General features: G+C 40.6%; 1 protein-coding gene across 7 annotated transcripts in view; it reads right to left on the bottom strand.

Annotated features, from left to right (window-relative positions):
• Positions 1–2984: 2984 nt before the first annotated feature.
• LOC105286621 (trinucleotide repeat-containing gene 6C protein) overlaps positions 2985–25597 on the bottom strand; it is a 28472-nt gene continuing 5859 nt past the window's right edge. Inside the window, exons 1-16 of one of the 7 annotated variants that reach the window (XM_011351694.3) lie at positions 19249–19399; positions 17581–17630; positions 17138–17250; positions 16643–16826; positions 13982–16309; positions 13541–13905; positions 13121–13436; positions 11553–12080; positions 11046–11422; positions 10702–10902; positions 9816–9974; positions 8367–8813; positions 7964–8284; positions 7540–7766; positions 7087–7465; positions 2985–6983 (exon numbers count right to left, since the gene is read on the bottom strand). In XM_011351694.3, the coding sequence (XP_011349996.1) occupies positions 6642–6983; positions 7087–7465; positions 7540–7766; positions 7964–8284; positions 8367–8813; positions 9816–9974; positions 10702–10902; positions 11046–11422; positions 11553–12080; positions 13121–13436; positions 13541–13905; positions 13982–16309; positions 16643–16826; positions 17138–17206 (6243 nt within the window). In that variant the 5' untranslated portion in view covers positions 17207–17250; positions 17581–17630; positions 19249–19399 and the 3' untranslated portion in view covers positions 2985–6641. Of the gene's footprint in view, positions 6984–7086; positions 7466–7539; positions 7767–7963; positions 8285–8366; positions 8814–9815; positions 9975–10701; positions 10903–11045; positions 11423–11552; positions 12081–13120; positions 13437–13540; positions 13906–13981; positions 16310–16642; positions 16827–17137; positions 17251–17580; positions 17631–18071; positions 18401–18932; positions 18984–19248; positions 19400–25597 lie in introns of those variants that run through there. The other 6 variants (XM_011351714.3, XM_011351721.3, XM_011351685.3 and 3 more) reach the window with 6 other exon arrangements.

Below are 25597 nucleotides of genomic sequence, written 5' to 3'. Positions count from 1 at the left end.
TAACAGTGGCTGTTATAGCACAGTGCTTGGTATGTTACGTACGCGATAAGATGGTGTAATGACAATTGTACAAAGACGTTAATACATTTTCCCCCCAATTGGGCAATTCGCTGTGTATCTCAGAATGACGAATGTGGAGAATCGTGACCACCACGCACGGCTCCATCGAACAAGTTACGACGTCTGTCGTCGTGGTGTAAGCGACTCTCACCCCTTCCCACGTGGAAGGAAATACTGACTGGTCTAATAATGATTCTGTTACAACATTGATCCCTCGTAGCAGCATCTACTTAAACATCACATTACAGCGATAATATCCACCGTCGCAAAAGCCCAATCTTTACCAAAACAGTACAAAATGATGAATCTTAGACATTACATATATTTAAAAAAAAAGAAAAGAAACGTATGAAAAAGAAAGCATACGCGAAGAAGTTTCTCGCGCAACAGTCAGGCACAATTAATGGCGCAATGGCAGCGTGATCCGTTCGCAGTCTATACAAGCGTTCTAAGAAATTATTGCACGCACATTATTATATACATGATTATACACGCGACAGTGTATGATCGCCTGCAATACGATTTAACGAAGTAGAATACTGCCGGGTAAGATTAACAGTACTGCCTAGTACTACAATAATTTATACTAGTTATGAATTGATATCGAGCAAACATTGTTTAGATCATGATTTCTTCCCTTTACTTAGAAAATAATTAAGATTATCGTGAGAGAAAATCGTGAGAATAAACTTTTACCGTAATATAATTTCAAAAAAATTACAGATTTTTAATAATTGAAAAAATTTCTCAAATAATTTCTCAAATAACATACACGTTATCGTATGCAATAGTAAGTAATATGCTGCAATACTTTTTTTGTAACGCGTTTGTCTTTCAACTTCTTTTTTCTATATATATATATATATATATAAAAGTTGAAATTAACTTCTTATATATATATATATATATATATATATATATATATATCTTATTCTTCTTCTTATAATCAATTACATAATGATAGTATCTTATGCGACATGAACGATACAGATAATGAAAAATACACGCTGCCATTCCACCATTATTATTACTATATGACGTGTCTCTGACATTGACCAATCCGTAAGTTAAAGTTTTTCTCATCTAATTGTTAACCATCTTATCGTTTTTTTTCTTTTTTAAAGACAGTTTTCTGAAATCTGGTTCGCATTACATCAATTGCGCCTTGTAATGTTCCTTATTTTTAAAATCAATACGATTTAACACGTAACGTTAAACATCGTTATTGTAACGACCGCGATACATTTTCAGCTTAATTCCTTAAAATAGGATTTGGCAGAGACACACCTTATGTACTTTTATCATATATAAATATATGTATATAGAATATCCGTTCTCAATCTAAATATATATACATATGTATATGTATATATATATATATATATATATATATATTAGCTATATAAATATTTTGTTTCATATAATATCAGTGAGACATAAAATCAGTGTAACAGGTTTCTAAAACTGATCTTTCGGTTTACAGATTTTCCCCCATTGACTTTTCAACTCTGACCGAGTTAATCGATATTATAAAAGAGGACAATACAGCGCTATATGCATATTCTATATACAAATTAAAACAGATTAAAAATAAATGACGTTATAATTCAGCTCTTAGAAGAATAAAAATTATTTACGAAAACTTTCTCTTTCATTCTCGTCAACCAGTGTCTCTTTTCCTACAGTGCCCATTACTTTCCTCTCTTTTTTTCCAGCTACTGTTAATAGTCAATAAAGTAACTGTATTTTTTGTACCACATTTTTGTAAGCTGTGTATGTGTTCGTGTCAACGAATTTAGTTTATCTTACGTCCGCTAATCAGTCCATTTTCGTCGAATTTATTTACCTATCGTCTCACGATTGTGTATGTGTCCGAGCCCGAGTATACGTAAGTGCATGTATGCAAGTATTGTGTAAGATGTATCAAATAAAGGCAACGAGTCAAGATTAAAGTTAACTTTATCATTAACCGATTAGATTATAATTAACCGATAGTTTGTTGCACCACAATTGTTGAAGTTATTAACGTCTAAAAATCATTATTAGACCCTTATTACCACATTAAAAATACGCGCGCAATGTACATGTACGTGTATATGAGTGTATGAGTGTGTATTACTCTTCGACACACATGCGGAACTCCGTACATTACGCATATCCCCGTTTTGTATATTTACCGCGACGATCGATCGATTATTACCTTAATAAAGACTTTAGATGCACGCACGCACATTTACAAATATTTACGCAATTTACGCCTTTCTGATACTCTTAGATCTCTCTACATATATGAAAGTCATATTTTAAGCGATTAATTTTCACCGGTCCTTGAACCGGTCCTAAATGAGATAATCGTTATTATAATTGATTATTATTGTTATTATTATTATATTATTATTATTATTACTACTTATGTACGCGGTTAAAATTTATTCATGAAACGATAGCATTAATATTATTATTGTTGTTATTATTATTATTATTATTATTATTATTATTATTATTATTATATAGTGAGAGACCTTAATTGCCTAAATATCTAAATGGCTATAAATCACTGTTATCACAACAAATCCATCTCGACGCTGTTGGGCAAACTTTGAGAAAGGTTTCACTTTGATTCGTTTACTAAATTCGATTACTACTATTCATTACTCGTTCTCTTCCCCCTCTCCCCCTCTCCCCCTCTCTCCTCACCGTTATCCGCGTATTAGCGCCGTGACGACTTTCCTTGCACGTAAAACGAGGCAAACAAGAAAACCGTCGTAAACAAGAGACCTGTCTACCTAAGGATCATGTTGAGAAATGCAAACGAATCGCTCACGCTCGTTGCTCTCATAATTGATTTTATGAAAGCAGGCAATTGTCAATTTCGCATTCGCACCACGTTCGTTCACACTTCGCACACTTTCTTCCTCCTTCTCTTCCTCTCCGTTCCTCCGTTTCTTGCTCTGTGCTCCCGTTTCCCTTTCTCGCAGATACCGATACTTTTATACGTACTCTGCCTATTCATAACTCGTTTTCTTACTCTTCCCTACCTCTGTTTTCCTCTCTCACAGTCTCTAGCTGGCTTATGGTACATGAATACATTTACGTGTGTTCGGACACTTACATCTAAGTCTTATGATTTACTCGAAAGTCATTAGAACGCCATTCCAGTGCAGCTTGTAATCGATATCTTTCAAAGTAGTTAATTCGTGAGGAATAACAGACTAATTCACACACAAACTTCACGTTGTGGCCTCGTTATTAGTATCATAAGTTCGTAGTATAATGCTATATCATATAATTGTCCTTATACCTAGTAACTTTCTCGCACTTCCACATCCTCTCTTTCCCGCATATCGCTATACTTTGTTAAGTAAAACATGAATGCGTTAACCATACATATACATATTACATACATATATGTATGTGTACAGGTATGCATATACAGGTCTGCTTGTGTATGTATACAATATAATAATATATAGGATATTTATATATGTATCGCACTTCCGAGAGCAGGTTATCATTGAATTCGATTTCTTTAGAAAATTTACACGTAAATCCTTCGCATCTCCTGTCCGAGAGATTTGTCATGACTTGAATCTTCAATGCGATTGCAATGAGAAGCTTACTTTTGTCCCTCTCAATACGTCAACTTAATTAAAAGAAAGTGCACGATAAATTGGAATCTATTAGATGGAATAGATGCATACAACAGACAGAATCGATAATAAAACTTATGCAATTACTCTCGTCGATCTAAAATACTGTTCCACTCTGCATTTATGATTTTATTAAACGCTCCATTTGTAAATTCAATCTTTCGACTTGCGTCGCAACCTTTTCTCGGGGAGTATGATACAATTATGTACAGAACAGTTCTCATAAGCAGCGCTTCCACACTACTTTCTTATCCTTTTTTTCTTTTGTTTTGCAACGGAGGCAATTGTACAGTCGACATAAATCGTACCGTATCGTTTTTCAATACTTGGACTTTTTATCTACGTGCGATAATTATAAATACCTTTTATATGTGTGTATATATATATATATATATATATATATATATAATGCGCCCTTACGAAAATATTAAAATTAAGCATTACGTAACAACACTGGCCGACAGAATCGAGGCGACATGACCGGCGGAACCACGCGGATTCTATCGCGCATTTACATCAGAGACTCAATATATACTAATTTTCCCCCGTGTCACATATACTTCGCGAGAGACGTTGCTTTTTGATGATATCTCCTATAAAGTATTCTTCCTCGTCCTTTTTTTTCCACTCTCCCTTGGAAGGCAAAAGATATAAAAATTCCCAATATTGTTTTGATTTACTGGTACGCCAAAGATTGTAATGGTCCGGCGTCCGCGAGGATCGACCGATCGTATGGAAGCGGCGGAGTCATCGTCGACCAATGCTACTATGTACGTTTCCTCAGCTTGGCGTGTTCGACATTTGCAGGCATGCAGGTCCATGCGTGGCAAACGTGTGTAATCAGCGTGTGTGTATGTAGTTGTTCACTTTTATTGCGCGCGTCGCTGTCTCGCTATGATAACAGCGTCTTGTGTGTGATTGTTTCTTCCTTCTATTTTCTTTCTGTTTTGTTTCTCTCTTTCTCTCTAGTTTCTTGTTCTTGGTTCACGAAGGAAAGAAAGTCATCTCTTTCACGTCGATCGCAGTTGCGCCGATAATCGATGGCAAAAATGTTCCCAGACGCCCCGCCGACACGGAGAAGCAGAAAGATAAAAAGGAAACTGTTGTGCATGAGTAAATAACGATTCGCTTGTTCGTCGTTTGGTTATCAGTCCGTTCAGGTACCTTTGACACACACGTTGAGAGAAAAACTAATTTAAATTCATCTTAGACCGAGCTCTCTCTCCATATGACAAGTAGTATGCGCCCGTAATAAATGCCATCCATTCGTATAAGCATCATCATCATCACCACTCGTATCGATATCTTACGCGGCCCGTTGCGATTCCTCGTCCGAATACCATTAACGAGAAGCGTAATTACACTACTGGTACTGGTACTAATTGCAGTACGCGCAATGTACTCTCTCTCTCTCTCATTACTGATCTTCATACATTTACTTATAATGTAAATCCGATTCTCGGTAGGTTCGTTAGACCACCTCGTTTCGTTCGAAACGCCCCACGGTCTTTCCCAACGCTCCGTTCGCGAATCCTCATCTCGCCGTTCTCTTCCATCTTTCCCACTCTCCAGTTTATCTTCTCTCTCGCTTCTCTTCTTCATTTAAATCCTACGTTAATAAACGGTAAAGAGACACACTTGACATTGGCACGACAGGTGGCATCTAGATTTAATATAGAATAAAATTTACGTTATTGCGATAACATTTGGTATCGTTGCGTCGTTGCCCAGTTGATCTGATATCCCTTCATTCCTCGTTTCTTCCACATCCGTGGGGATCCAGAGAAATATGCAGTAAGGGAAAGGCGGGTGGGGAGAAGAGTCGGGACAGAACACCAGGCAGCGACGCCAATGCTCGTTTTTGTAAGGTTTGTTTCTTTTGATTAGATTGATACAGTCTACATTTGATACTCGCTGCAGTCTTCGGAACTGTCTAGCAAAAATGGAACACTCTTTGACCTGATCAGAGACCCTCGGCCGTTTAATCTTCATTGGAAAGCATCCTCTCCCCGTAATAAAACGATGGAGAACGCAGATAGTCATCTCTCTTTCCTCTTTTTTTTTTCTTCTCGTCTTCTTCATCTACGTTATCTTCGGATTAGAAATACACGCTTATTGGATCGGCTTGGAACAACAAGAACGCCGTTTTCGTCGTTGTATGCATCGTGATGAATCGGCACGCTCCAACAAGTCGACGAAAAGATCGTTGCGATTGGTCCAACTTGATCTTCTACAGCTTCCGCATTCTTCTCAGAATAAGACGCGACCGCAAAAATTCGTACTTAAAAAGTACTCGCATACTTCTTTTTTTTTGTTATTTAATGAGTATGTTATGTGTGTGTTATGTGTGTTATGTGTAGTTTTGTCATGTAAAATTAGATATCTATCGCACGATCTGGCCGTACGCCGTACTGCGATTTCTTTTTTTTTCTTTTTTTCTTTTTTTTTCTTCTTACGCGTGTTCTACTGAAGGCGGATATACGAGGGTAATAATTTTTTTTTGTTAAGTAACTCGTTACAGTAATTGCATTTACTAGCAATATAATTGACGTTTCGTGAAGACCTCGTCCATCTCATTGTCTTTCTCCTTTTCGCACCCTTCTATCACTTTCTCAGCTCTCCCTCCCTCTCCCACTTCCTCTCACACGCCTCTCATCTTCGTCTCTTCTCACTATTCTCCACAGAAGATACAGGGGACAAGTGGACATACCTTACTGACTCTATCCAAAGACAATACGTGATAATACTTATACAAAATGTAATCGTGCAATCTTAGAAGGATAAGAAGCGGGGATCGGGAGGGAAGTAATACGCATTCGATCACGAAATATGCATCAGCCGAGCTGCATCTTTGGGACTTGCGTCACAAAGCAAGTGAATTTTTTGTTTTCATTTATCTGACGAGATTTCGGGCGGATGGCCTCTCGCTCTCTACATCGACTCACCTCCCAGAAGATCTCCGGGTAAGTACGAGTTGAGAGAACTGGGAGTTGCTCGTTGCTGGTCACTGTTGTCTATCCCCGCATTGCTCCACAGGGAATTGCTGGTGGGCGGGGCGCCCCAGAGTTGACTGGAGCTACCTCCCCATGTGTCGGGCGGTGGGCCAGCCTTGTTAGTTGGTCTAAGGCCCCAGCCGGCCCCGCCAGAACCACCAGCCTGCTGCTGTCCGCCGTGGCCGAGCTGCTGCAGGATCGTATGCACCTCGCTCTCCGCGGGCGACTCGGCAAATATCGTTGTGTTACCCAGGACGCAATTGTTTAGGGCTCCTTGTGCCTGCACAAAGAAAATCGTCCGTTCCAATAATACGTTTCAATCACATACATCTTAAAAAAAAAACATGAGAGATAGACGTACAAGTTTGAAGTCCCGTGCTTACCTTGATTGCTTCGTCGCGAGAGGAATATTTCGTCAGAGCGATTCCGTGATTCTGATATAAGCGGAAGTCTTGAACAGGTCCATGCTGCATACACAGTGTCTTCAGAGTAGAACCATCGATTTGCGGGGTAAGATTCTTCAGCAGAAGCCAGGTGGACATCCAACCCGAGTTGCTAACCGTGGACGATTGGAGACCCCACGAGCTAGAAGATCTACTGACGCTCCCCAGACCAGCTCCCCACCCATTGCTCGCGTTCGTAGCTCCTTTACTGTTCAGACCAGGAGGCGGACCACGTGCTTTGCTCATTGGCGCACCCCAGAGCTCCGAAGTCACGGCAGTCGGCGGTGGAGCGGATTCTCCCCATGTATTTTTGGTAGTGCTGCAATAAGTTCGATTTATAGAAATAGTAACGACGGTATCTGTAATCGAGTGTCTGGAATGTAGCATTATTACCTAGTAAATGCACTAGGTGTGGTCGCCGGTGGATTGAACGTCCATGTAGAATTGCTCAGACTTGGAATCGACGTGTCAGGATTGGCTGCCTGCGGAGGTGGAGATGTCTTGCTACTGGACGAGAAAATCGTATCGGGATCCTTGATAGTAGCCAGAGATAACGGCGAACGCACGACGGAGCCAGGAGTGATGCTAGGATCATCCTCGATACTTTTTATCTGGGTACCCTAAAATGCCATGAAATATAGGTGGACCCGGATAAGATTTCGATACTAATATTATGATTTTATGCTTCACTACTCGTGGATGCTTCTTAAATATATCGTTTTACACTGCAAATAATTGTTCTCTCTCGTACACCAACGACGTAACAACGTACAAGGGCTAAAGACAAGTAGGACTGACGGTATTGGAAATGGATTACCTTCCATGGCTTCCCCGGTTCAAACTCCGGCACTAGATCTGTATACGCGGCACCACCTGGTTGCCAATCTTTTCCGTCCGTAGAATCGCTGTTGCTTGGATCAGGCCAGCCGCTATCCCCGAGCCGAGAAGACCAAGTGCCGTCGCCTTGTCCTAACAGCGGATTCATGTTCGGACTACTGTGTGACTGCGTCAGACCGCCGGGCGTTGCTGGCTGCTTGCTCGTAGTTCCAGGTGCACGGGAGAATTCATTCGATACTAAATCACCGTCCTTGTCGAGCGACGGCAACTTCCACTGGTTTAATCTTGACTGTTGTTGACTCTGTTGGAAATAACGCGCGGGTAGGGATCACGTCGAATGGTCGCATCGAAAACTTAAAAGTATGGGATGACAGAATACGTACTACTGGAGGTTCCTTGTTCATTGTCAACTCGCTGAAGCTATTTGGCAAAGCCGACATAGGATCGTGCACCGACGATTTGTAGTATTCCGATGCCTGAGACGGAGGAGCTGGATGCTGCTGTTGCTGCTTCATGTACGTTGCTTGCTGCACAGCAATTTGATTCTGCAAATTTGTAATCTGCTGCTTGGTCTTTGTAATTTGCACATTGATTTGCAAGGCCGACTGATTGTTGCCTTTCATCGTGCTCTGGACAGCATGCTGCTGATGCAGTTGCTGCAAGACTTTGATCTGCTGCAAGAGCTGATTCAGCAATATCAATGTTTGAGGCGCTAATGGTTGATTCAAGATCTGATGGTTCAAATATCCTTCATGAACAGCCAATTGTATTTGTTGGACGAGCATACGCAGTTGTTGCGTGCTTGGTTGGTTCTGAGATGCACGAGAGGTCTGGAAATAAATTTTGTTGTCGTTCTTACTTTAATGAGCAAGTTTTATCAACCTGTTTTTTAAAAAAATGCAAAAAGAGGTATACCTACATTTTTACATATAATTAATTATATTATAAGTTACAACAATTTGCCTATATAATTATATAATTCAACAACACGTCGCTTAATACTGAACAAATTTTGACAACTTTAAGATATACATGACAATGATAATTTTATAACATACGATAATATATTTTAATAGTATATGATTATATAAATTAAGATAACCTGATCGAGATCAAGAAGACGCTACGATATATTGTCATTAAAGATATATGTGCTAATCAAATCGTTTCTTTATACAATTATTACCGATACCTAAATATATTAAATCGTGATCCTTTTATTGACAGTAATTAGTAATGTTCGTTAACAAACTGACAATTAACATGCATAACACTATTATTGTTCACGTATTCATGCATTCAAAACCAGATTGAATTACACATGTATCAAAAACAAAATTCACAACATTTAAATAGAGCACTAAAAATCAGAATTAACGTCGTCTATTTATTATGAATTTAAATAATATTCACAAAATTTTGAAGTCCTAAATGCACGTCCATGTCAGTTAAATTATGTGTAGAAAACGTAATCTTTAAGCAGCTACGTTTTCGCTGTTGAAATCTTTTTCTTTATAGTTTTTCTAATGTGGCATATGTTTTTATAAAATTTTGAAAAATTTTGGAATTATCAATGCTAAAAAATGCTACTTGAATATCAACTTTTTTTTATTTGAAATCACCTACTGTTTTAGATTCTTACTACTAAATTTTGTCGAAAACTTGCTATTGCGCTTGTTCATACAGCATAAGCTTGTACAGCATATGTAAACAATCAATTATATATCCGCTCAATTATATATTCCCTTTCTCTCTCATATATTTCTCTCTTGTAGTAAAAGTAGACATAAATCGACGGAATCTAGGATGTTTTCAAGCATGAGCTTTTTCACCTGGTTAAAGGGGGGTTGTGGTGCATTGGTACTTGGCTGCTGTTGCTGTAACGGAACAGCTGTCTGCTGCTGTTGCTGTTGCTGAAGCTTGAGAAGACTAGCACTGGTGACAGAACCACCTACGCCCCCACTTGCTGCCCCGCTGGGCACTCCGCCGCCCTGTGTGTGTTAAATACAAATTGTACCCCACACACGCCTATCTCCTCCCTACTTTCTCTCCCGTATTATTACGTTACACGAAATGTACAAGTATATTTTTTTAACACGTACATTTACAAAATTTCTACTAAACCCGAGGAAATACTCTTCTTTCTCAAGCATCAATCGCAACGAAGAATTTAAATCATGTCTAAATTCTTTCCATATTCACGTATTTAAAACTCGTTGATGCTATTTCTAAATTGTCACTGTTTTTTTCTCGCATATTATGGTATAAAATATTATGTATAAGCAAGATACTTTCAACGATATAACGAAAACAATTACACAATATACACACAGAAAACGGTTAGTAATTATTTAAACCGCATCTGTATCGCATAGCGGTTGCCAATTCATTATTTCCAACTATTAGACATCAAAATCATATAAAACACTCACGACACGAATTATACACTCACTCAAATCGCTTGTTAATGCAAATTTCATGAAACCGTAGCGCGTTTTCAAGTTTTTGCTTTTTTTCAAATATACTCTTTGTCACATTTCCAAAATCAGCATTGTTAATGAACAAATTACTATCAGGACGGTACTACTAAAAATTCCTGTGTTATCCCACAGAGAATAATATCACAAAAAAGTCTCAAAATCTTGTTTTCAAAAAAACCATAATGCGTAAATGTTTTCGCGCGTAAAGATTAGCGTTGTTTAGCTGTATTAAATTTACCGGTGGAAATGACATCTGCTGTGCCACATGATTGAATCGAGGGTAGGCAGGCGCCGTGGTTGCTTGATGCGTTGGATCGTAACCAGAGTGTGTGTCGTGACGTCTCCACTGATCAGACAGAGGACGCAGCTGATTGAGGAGTTCCAGTGCCTCGTCACGATTCATCTCACGACTTCTCAGAGCCACTTCAACGTCTTCTTTCTGAAATACAATATTCAAATAGTTTATTTATTAAAAAGTTCAATAAATTTAGGTTTAATGATACTTTAATAACACTGGAACATGAGTATGTGTGTATGCGTGTGCGTGTAAATGCAAAATAAATAAACCTGAAGATTTCACACCTTAAATCCTAATTCGCAGAGATGTCGGAATTCGCGACTGTTCCATATAATTTCCTTGGTTAGAGTCGGCTTGGCAGGATGCGCCCAGCTAGGAGTCGGGTCCATGTCGGAGTCAGCCCAGCTACCAGCGGGCCCCATAGGTTTTGGTTTGTGCGCGGTCGGGCCTCCCCAGGCTGGATTCAACTGAGGCTCATTCCACGTTGCCGGCGTCTTGGGATCGTCCCATGATGCGGTATCATGCGGACCGTCCGTCCAGGTTCCGTTGCGACTACTAGGAGCTCCTGGGTGACTCCACGACATGGGATTACCAACATCTGGTTTCATTCCAGGTTGACCTGGCATCCTGTTCTGGGGCATTCCCGGTGGACACTGCATGCCTGTGACAGAGAACGTGTGAATTGAGGCAAGGCTGGCGAGTAAAACTTCAAGGTGAAAAATAAACTGATGAAGATTTCTAGCAGTAAAACAATAGAAGAGATTTCTCCACACGCTTCATAACAGGCGTACCTCCACGAGCCAAGTTCGGCGTAGGCAAATCCTTCCAGTGGGACACTTTACTACCTGGCATAGCCCGTTGATTTGCGCCTGGATTTCCCCAGAGACTAGTACCGTCGTCGTAGTTGGGCACGTTGCGTCGTTGTGTCGGTGGTGAAGGCTCCTCCCAGCCAGAAGGTTTGCCAGGCATGATGTCTTTCGGAGGTGGCGCGGCCCACTGATTCATGTTCGACGGATTGAGCATTTTCGCCGGCGGTCCGGATGGATGTTGATGACCCATCTGATGATGCGGCGGTCCGGGTGGCTGATTCCACATCGCGTCGGCGTTCACGCCATGCAGTCGCCCCGATATCCCGCGCGGGTCGCCACGCATATCGGCCATTCGTGGATCGCGTGCCATAGGGTCCATCACGCGCATATGATCTCTGGGATCCAGGGACATACGGTGATCCCGGGGATCACGCATCTCCCTTACGCTCTCTACGGAGCGCAGATCCCGCGGGTCTCTGTGATCGATTCTAGGATCACCCCAATTGGACCCTGTCGCAATCATCGATTCTTGTAACCACAATTACCTTCGCCGCGTGCGATTAATCATATCGATTTATAAGTAATCGTCATTCTTTTGCATTTATTTTCCAGTAGAACGTAATATTTTTTAAGTCCGCAATATTCATCTATCATGCGATCACTCATAAATCGAATTGGTTTGATTTTGCATTGCAGCCACTTATAATAACATCATCAGTTTCATATTCAATAAATAAATTAAGTTGGTTGTATCCTTAATTCTCTACATGTAGCAACATTTACAATTTTATTATAATTTGTAAGATATTGTGAAACAAGAAAAGTAAAACATGACTATGAATAAAGAGAATGTAAATTGCATTTATATTGCCAGTTTTATCTAATTGAGCGCATGTTCGGTTCAAGGAAAAGCACCTTAAAAAGCGCATTTTCATATATAAACACACTTTTTGAAATAATAATGATAAAAACTGCTGATAGCGCTTGCAAATGGAGGCAAATATACAAAATCAGGCTTGAAAATCGCTTGTATCCCCCCCATTTATATTGAAGCTCTGTGAATGCCGGAGTGTCTATGTCTCAATTCTAACAGGCAAATATATATATATATATATATGTAACATATATCGACAACACGATATTACACTAAACGCAGCTGAATGTGTCGGAGGCATAATAATATAACTAATTTATTATCTTGCATTAGGTTCAACTGCGCGAATACAAGTGTAAGTTCTGAAGTACACTTTGTGACCAATTGTTCGTTCGAAGAATTTTCAAAATATATATATATATATATAAGACTTTGTTCAGAGTGGCCAAAATCGAATTATCTATTTATTCATATTATCTACAGGTCTACGTAACTTTATAACAACTGAATCTGAGACTCGGGAGTCTGAACAGAGTCACATAAAGGAAATACATTAGCGATACGCTAGGAAAATCAAGTGTACCTCTCAGTGAAAAATCAAGAAATTTAGAAAAAAAGATTTTGCCTATGTAGATGTTGGCATCTCCAGCCTTCACCAGCCTACCTCCCCACATACCGGCTTGATTACCGGCAGCACCGGTCCACTGAGCGGCGCTCGGCTGCGATGGTGTCGGTGCGCCGGTCCACATGTTAGAGGAATCCGCCGCTTCGTCGTCCTCGCCCCATGTGCCACCGATATTCGTTGCCGGAGTATGACCCCACGGCGTTTTCGACTGTTGCTGAGGCGGCGGCTGACCCCCGTTCCGTAGATTCGCCTCCCACAAGTCGGTGCCGTTGTTCACTGGAGGTTTCCAGATTGGAACGCCGTCCTTGCTCATGCTTGGCTCGGGAGATGACGGCACGTCCCAGGTCGTGTCTTGATTCACATTTTGCTGCGGATAATTATTCATGCATCACGAATAGGAATAATTTGTCAGCAATTTCAATAAAGAAATTGAATAAATTTATATTTTATATATACGAAAAATAATCATACGCTTACACAACCCCATCCATCGTGGCTGAAGAGTGTCTCTCTCATGGTATTAAGTTGTTCGAGTTGCTGTTTGGTAGATGGATTATTAGCCGCTGCAGTATTACCGATGCTGACAGTCCCTTGAGCAGGATTGTTGGGTTGATTAGTATTGGTGCTCGAACCGGAAGATTGCTGCTGCTGAACGCTACCGCTGTTGTTACTTTGCACTGACGGATTCTGCCCAAGAGCACCTGGATTATTAGACTTTCCCTGAGGCCATTGGTTATTATTCTGATTCCCTTGTGGTGGGTTATTTGATTGAGACGTTGGCGGACCAGATTGTTGATTCGATTGTTGATTGGGATTATTAACTTTACTCACGTTACCTAAATTGCAATTGAATATTATTCGCTAAATGTATATGCAATTGAAAGAGGCAAAGCGATATTTAAGTGCTGTTACCTGGAGTATTTTGGCTTCCAGGTGGGCCTTGATTTTGATTTTGATTTGGATTTCCTGCGACGGATCGATTGACAGTATTGCCGCCCCAATTATTCGGTGCATTAGCGGCACCGGATGGATTTCCCGGTGTACCGCCCCATCCACTCTGATTTGCGTTATTGTTATTCGACGTAGTAGTTTGCGTGGTTCCCCAATTGGTAGCTCCCCCGCTGTTCAAGGAACTCTCTCCGCCTCCTACCAATCGCACTGTCATTGGTATACCCCAACGCTGCTTATAACTCGCGATAGGCTCATTACACTTTTGAGACTGCTTCCGAGCCAGGAGCTCCAACATGTATTTTAATTGGTGCAGTCGAGGAGGTTTGCACTCGTTAGTCTCTTCGTTTGCTCTTCGATAATAACGAAGGAACGGTGGCACACACTTGACAAAGGTTGACCATTGCAACCCGCACGGTATAATGGGTTCTTCGTTGCTGTTGCATATAATGGCGTTATCGTGATCGTGATGGTTGGTACGATTTTGGTCGAAATGATGAAGAGCATCTCGCTTATTCTCGCAGGTCAACTGAGCGTCATCTTTCGATGTTGTAGTAGCCTTGAGCTGGTCAATAGCATAATTTTGCGCGTCTTTAAATTTAGTCGCGTCATAATGACGCGAGTCATTCTTATTAAGATCATCAGTGGTATGACTTAGCATAGACTGGATAGATATTTGGTCATTTTGGAGTATATTGAAATATTCCAATCGCATTTCATTGTCGTTCGTGCGACTCTCCGCCCGAGATACAGGTACAACAATTGTTTGGGATGCGACGGTGGCTGATTGGCATGTAAGCGTCATCGTAGGCTTGCAGGTAGTCATTATAGGAATGTTGACAGTCAACTTAACTTGCTTTCTGTTGTCAGATTCGTCAAGTCGAGCGGCGTGAGATGTTTCTAACTTAATATTACTACACTTATCGCTTAGCGTAGACCTAGATACAGACTTAATGATAGAGTTAGATTCGCGATTGGTAGCGACCAATTCCCTATACTGACTAATCTTAAAACAAGTGTTGAAAGGCTTATTGTTATCCTGAAACAAAAGAGCACCAACAGTAAATATTGTTGCTTCGGTACAACTAATACGATCCTTTTGAGACCCTAAAATCCTAACATTAGTAGGTATTACACTAGTCTTGTAGCACACGGCGATGTCAACAATGTCTCGGATAACATCTGGGTTATTATTACTAATATTAATTTCTTCTTCAATACTACCAACGTTACTGTAACCGTTATAATAATAATATTCATTATACTTATTACGAACCTTGTAATCATCATTATTTTTACACGTTATTAATATTGGAACACATATGTGTTGCATCAGCTCGGTCACAGTGACATTACATAATGGAGAAATAGAAGATTGTACATATAGTTGCGTGAGATTTTTCAGGAAAGATCGCAAAGTGTGGTCAATTACTTCGTTTCTGGAAACGATAAGCGTAATGGAAGAACTGGCGGCGAAATTCTGAGCGTAGACCGACACCGAACGCGGAGCGTCGCCATTGAAATGCGTCTGCGAGAGGTGTCGCGCTATTCGGCGGCTCAGCGAGACTCGGATGTCAGAGTTATCATCATCCAGAATCGTATCGTTTGCAAGCAGTCTGGAGGTCTGAGCAAAACTGGTAACTAGGGCGTACTTATCACCTAGTAGTTTCATTCTATTCGATGTGGTGGTGGTATCGTCCCTTTTAATACAAAGTACCAGGATAACAGCAGCTATCTTGTCAAAGCCACCACTAAACAGGAGGTAATGGTTACTGTAACTGGTTGAGCTGAGCAATATCACAGACTTGAACTTGTTATTACTTATATAACTAAAATTAACCTTATATTTATTGTTGTCGCCTGATTCAAGGCAGGACCCTAGTAAGGAGTAATTGTCGATCGAGTTAGGGTGGCGCAACAACCGTTGGGGACTATCAGACTTGGGTATCCTAACTAGGCTAGGTACCCCAACGGCGCGAAACGCTTCGTCCCTTATAACTTGTAGATTTACACTTATACTTAGTACCCTAATGTTAAGATGGCTAAAGCTAATCTTATTATCACTTAACGCCTTACAAATAGACTTAGAGTTATTGGCGGAGCTGCCCAGCTGCAGACCAAGCAAGCCCGGTGTGTTTTGCTTTCTGTACTTGTGATGATTATGTTCTGCATTGTTGTGATTATTTATTTTATTATTATTATCGCAGATTAGAAGGTGATTTGTTGGGTATTTTGTGGTTGCTGGCGCCACTGACTGGCAGGCCTTACCTTTGCTGTTTGAGTAGAACTCACCTGTAATTCAAAGTTGTCGCAATTTCTAACACCTACTCAATTTTAACCTTTATAATTTCAGTTTATTTTTCTCAAAATATTTTTTTTTAATACTCAAAGAATATCAAAATTATTCTTGTTACATACAATTTTCTACGTTTCCTTTATTTCTATTAAAGCTGAGCTTACAATTTTATTCAGCTTTTCAACAACTTTTATAAATAGCAAATATAATTTTATCTTTTCCAATTGATTAAGCAAACATAAGATAGACGCAAATAAAGTATACAAGACTAAAATTATAATATCAACATTCTGCAAATTAATCGTTAAAACATTTTATTAATAACTCACCAGCTTGGTTCGGCAGGACGGTTGAAAAGTCATTGGCGGCGGTAGCTTCGGGATGGCTAATAGGTGCTGCCATCATGCTGCTGTTTGTGGATTCGATATCACAGTACCTAGTGTGCTCTGATCCTTCCCTTTCCCACAACCTTACTACCCGCAGACTGCTTTCCCCTAATACTACTACATCCCCCTGCACATATAAAAAAAGAATATATTTTGTACCTTGAAATATTGTAACCGCGTCGTAAAAATAAGATTAATTCAATCTTCAACAACGGTAATAATTAACAGGCGTGATGTATGCACACTTCAAGAATGCTGTACTGGGTACAGCAAGAATATTTTTATCTAAGAAAAAATGCGCGTAATATATAATCAAAAATAATTGATATAAACTTTGAAAAACTGAAATCTTTATAGCATAAGTAATTCATTTGAAGTTCTCAATATGTACACATGTACAGTAGAAGTAACGTAGTGTAATGCATGAAAAATGCTTACCATGGAATTTTGTACGAAGGCATTTGTTTCTGTAGAAATCTCATGTGAACTAGAATTGTGTGGAAACATTGGGCTCAGTTCTTCTTTGGCAGGCAATGCATAGAAACCAAGATCTGTAAGCAGAATACGCGTAAATGCATATTTTATTGAAATATTTACAAAAACCATTCATCCTATTCAGTGTTCGTTTCAATAACATGGAAATGGAAAAGCAACAAATAATATAACAGTTAACCATTAATGATCGTAATGTCCACTCGTAAGTACTCGTAAAGAATAATAAAATTCCTGCTTTGTAGATAATAATTATATATGACAGAAATTATAAATTCATTGGAAACTGCAAACAAATGCTTCAAATATATACACAAACAGGCGTCTTAATTATGTAAAATAAACAATATTCCTAATATCTGTAATTATCTTCGATAGCAATTAATTACCTCGTAAACTAACGCTATCAGTGCGCTCCTAGCTCCATGCCAGTGGAGATCTGAAAGTATAAGAAACATATTATGCTAATCTCACTACAAAGACTTGCATTATATGTATATATGTATATGTATGTCTATATTTTATTCATATTATGTAAGTTATCGTATTTAATGACTTCGTGACCAAATTGTCTCAGTAAAGAACTCAGCAGAAATTACGTGCACACACGCGTGCGCGTCATTTATCAGATCTGCATGGGATTATGCAAATAAAAATTCCGTCAGAGCTAAATCCACTTAAGTTACATAAAAATCAGATATTTTACTATATTGTATTTTTATATAAAATATTTAAGTATTATTTATCAAAACATCTGGCGCTTTTTTCTTGCTCTAGCTTTAAAAATAACTTTACTTAAACCTCAAGTTTTGCCGCAAGATTAATTGCTGAATTTCAATAATAGATATCAGTGTTAACATTTAATTACGAGTATACAAACATAACGATCTCGTGTCCAAGCAGCGCGCACACATAATTACGGTAGTTCGCTTCGCAAACTGCAAAGAGAATAAAACAACTCGCGGATGAAACATCGATTGTTTAAAAAGAAACAGCGAGAACAGAAATCTCTCCACTTCCGTTTTATCGGGTTTTAAACCCAGCGCACGGTTTATAGCTCCGCTTCAGACACTCGACCATGGCTCGTTGTTGGTATCGATCGGAGCACCTCAAAGAAGTAAAACGAGTAAGAAGTGCGTAAAAGATCCGCTCAAGGTTATATCTAAGCAGTACTTCACCGCCGCGATTACTTCGCGGGTACTCGAGGCCCATCGCTACGAACTCCGTGCCTATAACACAGGCACGTACCTAACCTACACGACGATGTTAATTATCGAGTGGATTTGCTTATCGGACACCCAAAAGTAATATCGCACACTCGACTCATTTCGCTGCGATGCGGGCTTCGCAGGAAACTATTCGATTTTCCTGCGATTATTCGATCGCGACGAGCACGACGGAGAGGAACGACGCACGATCGTTTTATAGCGCGACATTATTTACGAACCGTCCTGGTAATGCCACCTCGCACTCCCGTCTCCGAGGCGCTCCGTTCCGGCCGAGCAGCTCGGAGCAGCGAACGTCACACTGTGCGAGCACCGCACGACGCACTTTTCTCTCGAGGAACGAGCGTAGCTCGTGAGATACGCGACAGCTTCAATATGTCTATATGCATATAATGAAGAGAAGGATAGAGATACTTGGACGGAAAACGGAAAACACCGCACGCGCGCGCGAGAGCGAGAAGAAAAGGAGCAAAGAGAGAGAGAGATAGGAATATCTGCTCCGAAAAGGAACGTACCTCGAACCGAGCGTTACACATCGGGTCACTCGGGACGATTGAGAATCAGTCGATGTCGGATCCTGCGTACTCCCCCCCGCCCGCCCCCTCGCAGCGACGAAACACATTCGCGAACGAACATCGGCGTAGCCGCGCAAATTCCACAAAGAAGGTTAGACGATAATGAGATGGCGACGACGACAGTGGCGGCGGCGGCGCACAGGGACGCGAAAGGGAGAAAAGGGTCACGCACCGGGGAGTGCCGCGCGCGGTCGACCTATCGTCCTACCCGCGGACGCGCGGATTCGTACGCGACGGTTGCGACGGTCGGACTTACACTCAGCTCCCGGGCGCACGTAGAACGTAGGTCAGTCCGTCCGCGCGCAGAGCTATTTCGCTAGAACGCACGGAATAGCGAAGCGTTAGTCCGCTCGCTCGGCTAGCGAACGGCTGTTCCCGCGAGCGACCATCCTCCCCCCGCCTGCGTGTGTACGACCGTCGCGCGCGCGTCCGCGCGATCGGCGGTGCGATCAGCGGCGCGGGCGGGGCGGCGGCTCCGCAACGGTGCGCGTCCGCCGCGCCACGTTCGCATGCACGCGACCTCCCCCCCCTCTCCTCTCGCCGTCCTCCTGCGCTTACCTACGTTACGTCCGCGCTCGGCCGCTGCCACGCTCTTGCTGCTATGCAACGAATCGAAAAAACCGAACTTTTCGCGAATCCTCGCGTTCATTCTGATTGGCCGTCTCGTGACGTGCAGGGCCTGCGAACGGCTGCGAGCGATACTTCATCGCCCGACTTCAGGGCACACGGATTTGTCGTACGACAGATCGATTACACTACGCATTTATTTTTCCCCCGAGGATTTATTATCTTTATATTATTTCGCACAGTCATTGATTCTGCTCGATGATTCTCTCTCGAGAAAAATTATTATCGAAAATAGGAAAATAAGTGTGGCAAACTAATCGGTATTACGTAGATCACCGCGCAGAACGTCACTTTATATATATATAATATAATTATTCCCAAGATTGAAGTTTACGATGTCTATTTTTTACCTCCGCCATCACTGATCTTACATGCATACAATCTCATCCCGTCTCTCCCCTCCATCCTCTTTCTCTCTCTCTCTCATTCTTTTTTGTCTGCCTTCTCCTTTTTTCCCCTATCATTCTCCTTCCACATTTCTCTGTCTCTCCTCCACCGGTGCCTTCTCCGCGCCTCCCCACCTCTATTTTCCCGTCAATAAGAGAGTTCTCACTGTATACCGCATGCAAATAATAATTCTTTACGACGACCGACGCCGCAAAAATCTTGTGCGAGGTCGCGCGCTTCATTCGGATTTGGCGTTATTCACCTGTAATCTCGCGTCCGCACGGGCCGCATTATTTCCGTACGACTTGCCGACTTAAATGGGAAGCCATCCGAGAATAATTTCCGACGCGTTGCCGCTATAGCATACACTCGAGCGGATCTCCGCCACGAGAGAAAACGCGAGTTCGAGACACGAAACAGAGCAAACCCATCACGATCCTGGCAGTAGAAAAATCCAGGCGTCCGTTAAAGCGAACAAGACGCCGAATGCGAATCACTGTATAGCACACTAAATACCCAAAATTATTAAACATTAAATAAATGTTTGTGTAAAATGTCCAATTCGTTGCAAAATTCTTCCTTTATCCACCTTATAATTTTTTGAGAAGCTTAAATTGCTTAATTACACAGAATAAATTTTACATTTAAAAATAATAAGTATTTCTGAGAAGTAATAAGTAATTTGAAACCAAGTGTTTTGAAGCAACGCGTAATTTTGTTCCTATAAATGGAAGAATTTTTATAACTGTATTTATATTAAATTCGGTCAATATCAAGAAAAGACGAAACGTATATCATCTAAATAAAATGCGAGAATACACATGTGTGTGGAGCGTGTTTTTGGCACTTGCATCATTGTGCGTTGCCAGCCTATTATCTATTATCTAGTCAGATTGCATCAATTGCGACACGTCGTCACGTATGTCTGAAATTAGAAAGTATCGAATTTCGGGAATCGACCGAACGTATGTACCATCTCGAATAAGAATGTCATGGAAAAAAAATGATGAGCCGAGCAACGGCCGAGCAACATGTTCCTCAATCTATTAACTGCATCCGACTGGCTTATATCGATTAAAAATGGCGGACTCGGCTCGCGACTCCGAGTGTCTCTAGCGCATCGGAACGCGAAGCGCCGCTATTCGACGCAAGTTCGCCATGCGCGCGCGCTCTCTCTCTCCCTCTCTCTCTCTCTCGACTCTGCTTTCCGCTCGTGAGCAAAGAAACATCATCCCGTGATCCACGGAGAGGAATATCGCGTTTGCCATACGCGTTTTTCTGCGCGTTTCTCTTCCCCATTCAACGCGACGTACTGCGTTGCATGCGCGGCAAGCGCGTATTTTGAATGTCCTGTACGCGAGTATCAAAAATTATTGATCCACTCGATGCTACTGCGCGTGTGTGCTGCGTGTACGCGCGCGCAGGTAGTCATTGTGTGCGCTCGCAACGCAGCAACTCTCAACCTAACCTATCTGTCATAAACTGCATAGCCAGGTCAGGTACTCTCACCGCGTGAATCCGCGGAGGTCTCGGAAAAAGCGATTTTCGCACGTGTGTGGGTGCCATCTTGTCATATGATCTAATATTCAATATCTTGACGCGCTTCTACTTTGAAACAAATCTTTAATGAACTTCACTCGACATTTAACGAGAAGTTTTCTCCTTCGTTTGTATTCGGAAAGACTAGATCGCAGATAATTCTCCATGAAAAACAATTTCATAATTAATTAACTAAAACTGTCATTCTAAAGGTAATGTTCGATATATCTCAATTTAAATTTCATATACTTATACAATTAAAAAAACAATTTTTGATAGTTTACGTATTTCAAATTTCGATTTGTTGATATCAAAGATAGTTTTATTATTTTTATAATTTTTCTACATGACTCATTGTCAGCAGAAAATTTGATAATTTTCACACAGATATAGATTTCACTCTAAATATAATTTATTAACATTCACATTCGCCAAATGTTAAAACTCTGTCTCTTTCCTTTAATAAAACTTTTTACTAGCTTTCCGAATCAGGTCAACGATAAATCACGAGAGAAATTATAAAATAATATATTTTAGTCCACTTGTTTCAAATATAATATTTATACTTGAAGAAACCAGGTATTTCGCGGGATACGATAAAAGAAATCTATATCGATTCTATCGAGATTCCCAAAACTGAAACACCTCACTTTTGGCGCGAGCGACTCCAATCATGACGGTTGGAGAATTGCGTCGTTCCGAGTAGAAAATCACGTAGCGGCAGTTGAGAACCGCTGACGTATGCGCGAGTGCACACAGTGTGCATGTCCATGTAAATGCACACGACGACGAGTACACGCGCTGTTCTCTCTGGCGCACGTCTGCCCTTCTGCTATGAGAATCGCCGCTATTTCGAATATCTCCTAGAGATAGTGCAATAATAGAAGCTACATTTTATAACTACTATCCTCCCATTTCAAAATATTGACGAAATTAACTCGCACAGATCTACGACTCCTTCGTAATAAAGATTAAATAATAATAATAACGAAAAGAATGAGTAATTCTATCGTCCTATTGTGCACTAATTTTTCATTCTTATTACTAACTTATTACAGTCTGTTTTTGACGATTGTTGTCTGATTCCCAAACGTATTTGGTAGACCTAAAAATGCATACAAATACTACGAGGCTGCTCAAATTAATGCTAACGTAACGCAAAATGCCTCAACATACTGCATTTTCAACAGATATGGTATCGGTAGTGTGGCATACATTTTTGCGCAATATTGCGTGAGCGAATATTTCTGGAACAAGTGTACGTGAAAAAATTTGTGATCGATTCCATCGTCTGTATGTGTGCTGTGTGCAGAGAGAGAGACAGAGATGTTATTAAGGTTATTTGCAAAAATGGATATATCCGTAATGAATTTTTGCGCGATAAAACGATTCGCGTGCAGTAGCTAATTTATGCGATAATGTTAATTTTAAATGTACTAATTCGATCATGTCAACTTGATGGAAAGACATTAACGGCCGCATTCACGACAGATGAAACAATTTTACCGAGTGAACAATTGATATCAATATCGATGCAGCACGAACAGAAAATAATTATAAACGAGATATTACATTTTTCTAAAACGAAACTATGTCGTGACAGAAATAGCCAATGCTTCTAGAATCTAATTAACACATTGCGGGAGTAATTGAAATGATCAACAAATTATCGTGTAAATTTTAATCCAATTTTGAAACTTCAATGTTAATTAATTACGGCACTAATGTTAACTTTGAATTACGGGAATGACAAAACAAAATATATGCCGACAAACGCGAAGGTGAACACACCGGAACAAGAATTAAAATTAATTAAAAATCGCACGTTATATTCACAGGCTTGGATTAATTAAATTGTATGTAACCGAACCTATCCTAACTCGATTCAAGCCCTCGATGCACGCGAGGCACAAGTCAAACAGAACGATCGCAAATACAAAAAACGCCGCCACCGTGCCCACTCGAAAACAGGATTTCGTTTGCGAAACAAAGTTTTCGCAAGCCACTTCCGCAAGCACTGTGGCCGATCAATAAGAGACATTCAGTGTCGACGGAAACCTCGACTGTGTACTCCTCAACCGATAAAGCTGAAACTAATACCCGCGACATTCCTTTTTTTGAAAAATTATCGAGTTACTTCACGTACATTTGCAGCAATAGAGCACACTTGTTTCATAATACATCACTGAAAATTAGCGCGATAATGCGTACTATCAATAATGGTCACTATTTACGATACGTATTATCTAACAGAACTGTTGCGCTCGAATTACATATGCATCACGTTTTAACATATCTATTTAACGTAGAAAACTTTCGGAAAAACAGGTTATATATTTTTCTTTTTTTTTCAAAAGTAATCAGATATATTGGCTAGTATAACGTGGGGCTACATTTCGCGTTATGTGAATCCTACGAATCACACGGATTACACGTACGTATGTATTTGGAAATATTCCGAAATTTTTATTTTCATGTATGCCTGTGTATGAAAACCTGCAAATCTCTTTTATCTTAGTTGCATAAGAATGGGTTGTGTTTCGTTATATATATATATATATATATATATATATATATATATATAACGGGGCTGATTTACCACGTTACACAAGCACTGCCGCGTTACACGAATCCGTATTATACGAGGCCGCGTTATATGGGGATTTACCGTATATTTCTTTCCCTCGTACGATAAAAAAAATATTCGGTAAAGTATCAATATTTTTTTATTTATATGTAATTTTTTATGAAAAAAGGCACTGTGCAATGACAAGTGCGATTAATATACACGGTTTTAATATTACATATATCGACGTAAAAGGCAGAAACGAAGAAAGAAGAAAACACATGAGAAAATCGATTCTCGTTTGTTTGTGCATCTCACACCGGGCGGCGTGACCGATATCATTCTAAACAGATTAATATTACAGCAACAAGACATAATGAACGAGATTTTGACGCACACTGCTACGGGAATACACGTATTACGTAACGTCTTTATTTTTATTTTCGAACGCTCCGAAATGACACACCAGAGCGTCACGCTATACATGCAACATGTGTATATACATACGCGCATATATTACGTTGTGATGCGTTAGGAAGTAATAATACAATGGCATTTAATTAAATACAACAATTATATAATACTTTCGCTTGATAGCGAAGAAGAAATATTTCCGTTTGGCTCGAACTCAATACTTTTGAACATGAGTGTCTATCGATCGCAACTAGTTCCTTTTTTGACGAAGCTTTTTCAACGAAATTTCTACGATTCCGCCTATCGCGTTTGAGTCGAGCGAACTTTTAACGAAATACACGATATCGAAGATACGTGAGGAGATAACTCGAATTCGTCATCGATATTTTTGAGGGAAGGATAGCGTGTCGTTCCTACAAAGTATCGACGCGTCGTATCGACGTTTTATTGGAAAACAGAAGCACACCCATCAGAGACACTTACACCTGACGAATTATTTTATACACGTTGCCACACTTCCCATGGTAATCGAAACTAATATTATTTCCCCTGGAGATTTAATTATAATAAACGTCGCTGCGCATAATTAGCGTGCACTTTAAAAACAGACGCGGAGAATTTCAGAAATGTCATCTCCATTCAAAACCCCGAGTACGTCCGTGACATTTATCCGATGCTATCCTTCAAATATATCGGCAGCTAGCTGATGGCCAGAGCCATCCGATCCAAAAAATTGGCACCGAGAACACGTGATACCGGCGATTATCAATACTTGCCGAGGCAGCCCTGGGTACTACGTACGACCGACGTGTCACCAGCATCCCTAGATATCCGCGTGAGCGCTCGACACTCGCACGATCGCACAGTGCGGAACGTGTGTGTGTGCGGCGCACCGATTGCGTCCGCCGTACGCGCTCCGCTATACACACGAAGTTAGCTTGGCAACAAGCGGGCGGGCGGTTGCAGGGCAAGGTCGGCCCTCTCCCCCAACTATTTTATCCCAGCCATATATTTATTACGAAACTCCCGTATATATCGCCACAGCGTGCGCGGGCGTGCGCGCGCACGTGTG

The sequence above is a fragment of the Ooceraea biroi genome, chromosome 14 (genome assembly GCF_003672135.1).
Source record: "Ooceraea biroi isolate clonal line C1 chromosome 14, Obir_v5.4, whole genome shotgun sequence".
Taxonomy (NCBI): domain Eukaryota; kingdom Metazoa; phylum Arthropoda; class Insecta; order Hymenoptera; family Formicidae; genus Ooceraea; species Ooceraea biroi.
This window is presented reverse-complemented; position numbering and strand designations above follow the sequence as displayed.